Here is a 5,221-nt window from a genome sequence, read left to right as displayed (position 1 = left end):
GCTTTAATTCTGCATATATTTTAAAACTGATGTAAGAAAAACAAAGACATGTGAAAGAAAGGGAACAAATTGCAAAGAATGAGTGAAAGAATATAATTTTTCAAATGGTAAGGCACTGAAATATTTCATGTCCTACTCACTAGAGTTTATTTATGCATGCCTCAATGATGATCAAGACATAGTTTCCATATTGAAGTTCCATTCCTTAACCAGGTCACATATTGAAGAAGGGACAGATTATTGGAAACAATATTTACAAGGCAATTAAATAGGTTTTTAGGGGAGCACAGAGAAGATATAGCCTTAAATGCTTCTTTCTAGATTATACAATAATGATTCTATTTGGGCAATGTAATTAAATTTGGAAGAAATTTGTTAAAGAAGGTGTGAAAATTTTCTTTTCTCAGTTTTTGGTGTTTCTAATGCTCAAGTTTTGGAAATGTAGAATCTGTTCCTTTGGTGATCTTGGAGGTCACTAGTTTTCCTTTGGATTCCTTGTATTACTTGGGAGAAGTGTCAGCAGTGAAAGGCTTAGAACTAAAATCTAGCACCATGGACAGATTTAACTGCTAGACACATTATTTTTTCAACTGATGATTTTTTTTTCACCTGAAAAGGAGGCTCTTTTTAAAAATTTTATTATTATTATTTTACTTTACAATATTGTATTGGTTTTGCCATACATCAACATGAATCCGCCACGGGTGTACACGTGTTCCCAATCCTGAACCCCTCTCCCACCTCCCTCCCCATACCATCCCTCTGGGTCATCCCAGTGCACCAACCCCAAGCATCCTGTATCCTGCATCGAACCTAGACTGGCGATTCGTTTCTTATATGATATTACACATGTTTCAATGCCATTCTCCCAAATCATCCCACCCTCTCCCTCTCCCACAGAGTCCAAAAGACTGTTCTATATACATCTGTGTCTCTTTTGCGGTCTCGCATACAGGGTTATCATTGCCATCAACTGATGAATTTTTAACTTTCCCCATAAGCAGTGAAAAATTTCAACAAAGTGAACAGTCCCCTATCTTAACATTATTTTTAATGATACAAAAGAAAAATGAAACATTTAAATAACAAAGATACAAGCGCACAAATTGGGTACAACAATTTGAGTCTGTTGGAGGCCACGCGGTGGCGCTGCAGGCTAAAGAGACGGGGGTAAAAACCTGAACGAACTGAGAGTGCTGCGGTGAGTCACTGACATAAAAAGGAAGATTGCGGCAGGTAGACCAGGGAGAAAAGCTATGTAGCAACCCAAGATTAGAAAAGGGGGTTATAAAACATACCCAGACCTTTGCTACTACACGGTGTAGATCTGCGGTTTGCGACTGCTGTTTATTTACAGTGGAATCGGTGATTGTTACCAATATTAATGAAAGACGTGTTCAGAAGCAGCTATGGAGGCTAGACGATTTCCCTGCTCAAGACAAAGGCAAGTCCTGTTTCTTCTTCTGTTTGGGGGAGTATCCTTGGCAGGCTCTGGGTTTGGACGTTACTCGGTGACAGAGGAAACAGAGAGAGGATCCTTTGTAGTCAATATAGCTAAGGATCTGGGGCTGGGGGACAAGGAGTTGCTTGCAAGGGGAGCGCGGGTGGTCTCTGATGATAACAAACAACACTTGCTCCTGGACTCTCAAACTGGGGATTTGCTTACAAATGAAAAACTGGACCGGGAGAAGCTGTGTGGCTCCAGAGAACCCTGTATGCTGTATTTTCAAATTTTAATGGATAATCCCTTTCAGATTTACCGGATTGAGCTGAGGGTGAGGGACATAAATGATCATTCACCAGTTTTTCGAGACAAAGAGACAGTCTTAAAAATATTAGAAAATACAGCTGAAGGGACCTCATTTCAACTAGAAAGAGCACAAGATTCAGATGGAGGACTTAATGGTATCCAGAACTATACTATCAACCTCAACTCTTTTTTCCATATTAAAATTAGTGGCAGTGATGAAGGCATAATATATCCAGAGCTAGTACTGGACAGGGCGCTGGATCGGGAGAAACAGCAAGAGTTCAGCTTAACACTCACAGCGCTGGATGGTGGGTTGCCACCCAGGTCTGGAGCCACTAATATACACATTGTGATCCTGGATGTCAACGACAATGCCCCTCAGTTTTCACAGGCAATCTATGAGACCCAGGCTCCGGAGAACAGCCCAGTAGGGTCCTTTATTGCTCAAGTCTCTGCAGGAGATGCAGACTCTGGAATCAATGCAGACATATCCTATTCATTTTTTGATGCTTCTGAAGATATTCTAACAACCTTTCATATCAATCCTTTTTCTGGAGAAATCATACTCAGACTGTTGCTTGATTATGAACTAGTAAAGTCTTACAAAATAAATATACAGGCAATCGACGGTGGGGGCCTTTCTTCAAAATGCTCAGTTTGGGTCGAGGTATTAGACACCAACGACAATGCCCCTGAACTGATCATATCATCACTTTCCAACCATGTGGTAGAGAACTCTCCTGAGACAGCATTGGCTGTTTTTAGGATTAAAGACAGAGATTCGGGAGAAAATGGAAAGACAGTTTGCTTCATTCCAGACCATCTGCCGTTTCTTCTGAAACCCTCTGTGGAGAATTTTTACATCCTAATGACAGAAGGGGCACTGGACAGAGAAAGGCAAGCAGAGTACAACATCACCATCACGGTCACTGACATGGGAACCCCCAGACTGAAAACCGAGCACAACATAACCGTGCTGGTGGCCGACGTCAACGACAACGCCCCCGCCTTCACCCAGACCTCCTACACCCTGTGGGTCCGCGAGAACAACAGCCCCGCCCTGCACATCGGCAGCGTCAGCGCCACAGACTCAGACACCGGCGCCAACGCCCAGGTCACCTACTCGCTGCTGCCGTCCTCCGACTTGCCTGTGCCCCTCGCCTCCCTCGTGTCCATCAATCCCGACAACGGCCACCTCTTCGCCCTCACGTCCCTGGACTACGAGGCCCTGCGGGCCTTCGAGTTCCGCGTGGGCGCCACCGACCGCGGCTCGCCGGCGCTCAGCAGCCAGGCGCTGGTGCGCGTGCTCGTGGCGGACGCCAACGACAACGCGCCCTTCGTGCTCTACCCGCTGCAGAACGCCTCGGCGCCCTGCACCGAGCTGGTGCCCAGGGCGGCCGAGCCGGGCTACCTGGTGACCAAGGTGGTGGCGGTGGACGGCGACGCGGGCCAGAACGCCTGGCTGTCGTACCAGCTGCTCAAGGCCACGGAGCCCGGGCTGTTCGGCGTGTGGGCGCACAACGGCGAGGTGCGCACGGCGCGGCTGCTGAGCGAGCGCGACGCGCCCAAGCAGCGGCTGGTGGTGCTGGTCAAGGACAACGGCGAGCCGCCGCTGTCGGCCAGCGTCACGCTGCACGTGCTGCTGGTGGACGGCTTCTCGCAGCCCTACCTGCCGCCCCAGGAAGCGGAAGCGGCGGCCGCGGCGCCGGCCGACCCGCTCACCGTCTACCTGGTGGTGGCCTTGGCGTCGGTGTCGTCGCTCTTCCTCTTCTCGGTGCTGGTGTTCGTGGCGGTGCGGCTGTGCAGGAGGGGCGGGGCGGGCTCGGCGGGTCGCTGCCCGGTGCCCGAGGGCCACTTCCCGGGCCACCTGGTGGACGTCAGCGGCACGGGGACCCTGTCGCAGAGCTACCAGTACGAGGTGTGTCTGACGGGAGGGACTGGGACGAATGAGTTCAAATTCTTGAAGCCGATTCTCCCCACTGTTCAGGCACAAGATCCTGGGAGAAATAGTGACGAAAATCCCACATTTCGCAATAGCGTTGCATTTAATATTCAGTAAAATTTTTTCTATGTGTTCACGTATTTTTGAAATGTTATGAAACTATATCAATATTAGTTTAGTTTTATTACTCCAAGTTAAATTATTTTGCAACTTAAAGCCTTATTTTAAAGTACTATATGATCTTAAAATATTATTTCATTCTTTTTTCCCCATTAAACAGGTTAGTTGTAATCAGTACCCCATCTAAATATTAGTTTGTATGTTTAGTTCCTTCAAAATGTACAAGAGTTTAGTACTATTTTCATTCTAGAAAACAGGTTGATTTTTTTTTCCTAGTACATTTCATAGACTGAATCTCATTATCTTATACACCTACATTACTTCCTTTACCTAAGAAGACGTACCTGCATGTCTTGACCTTACTAAAATATTTAATCATGATAAGAAACTGTATCATCTAGCTCTAAAGGATATTTTAAAAGAAATATTTCTCTATTATTCTGCTCATGATAAAATGCAACATCACTGGTAGGATTCCCTGGTGGTCCAGTGGTAAGGACCTAGAGCTTTCACTGTCTGCACCTGGGTTCTTCACTGGTCAGGGAACTAAGATCTGGCAAGCTGCCTGTGTAGCCAAAAACATTCCAAACAACTTAAATAAACAAACCAAAACCATGAAGCATCATTTTGTGAGCAACATTATAATATCCTTGTGTTCATATTAGAAGATTTAGCTTAGGGACCAGGGACTCCCTGGTGGCTCAGATGGTAAAGAGTCTGCCTTCAATGCAGGAGCCCCGGGTTGGGAAGATCTCCTGGAGAAGGAAATGGCAACCCACTCCAGTATTCTTGCCTGGAAAATCCCATGTACAGAGGAGCCTAGTAGGCTTCAGTCCATGGGGTCACAAAGAGTCGGACACGACTGAGCAACTTCACTCACTCACTGTGTTCATATTATTTCATTTTCTTTAAATATGCTACTCTTTGTTAATATTTTCTGATGTTCACTTTTGCTGATATATAAAGCAGACTGTTATAATTCAAACAAAATATAATAACTTGCATAAAAATGAATATAAATAAAAAACATTTTGAGAATCTGTATAAAGCTATTAGTGGATTGTTGCAAAGCTTTTCACTTTTCATTTTATTTTGTAAATATATTTTAATTATCTCAAATTTTTAAATAAAGATGAACTAAAAATCATAAGGAATGACAACAGATTCATCTCTAGCCCTCTTCTCTGTTTTCTGTAGCATTTATCTACATTTTCTGTTATGTGTTTATACTGCTTTGACGTTCAGTTTTATACTTTAATAACTTCTTCCTGTAATAAAGGACTTAACTTTCTTACCTTTTTATTTCTTAATTACTTGACTTCCTCCTTTCTTTCTTTTCTTATTGTAATATAGTTGATTGCAATATGATGTTAGTTTCAGGTGTACCATGTAGTGTTTTGACATTTGCA

General features: G+C 44.4%; 1 protein-coding gene across 1 annotated transcript; it reads left to right on the top strand.

Annotated features, from left to right (window-relative positions):
• Positions 908 to 4,570, top strand: LOC106502335 (protocadherin beta-10). The gene has a single exon (XM_018050249.1). It carries the CDS (start codon positions 1,410 to 1,412, stop codon positions 3,807 to 3,809), a length of 2,400 nt encoding a protein of 799 aa, XP_017905738.1. The 5' UTR covers positions 908 to 1,409; the 3' UTR covers positions 3,810 to 4,570.

The sequence above is a fragment of the Capra hircus genome, chromosome 7 (genome assembly GCF_001704415.2).
Source record: "Capra hircus breed San Clemente chromosome 7, ASM170441v1, whole genome shotgun sequence".
In the NCBI taxonomy this organism is placed as follows: Eukaryota; Metazoa; Chordata; class Mammalia; order Artiodactyla; family Bovidae; genus Capra; species Capra hircus.
Note: the sequence above shows the minus strand (reverse complement) of the source record. Positions and strands in the feature narration are given on the sequence as shown.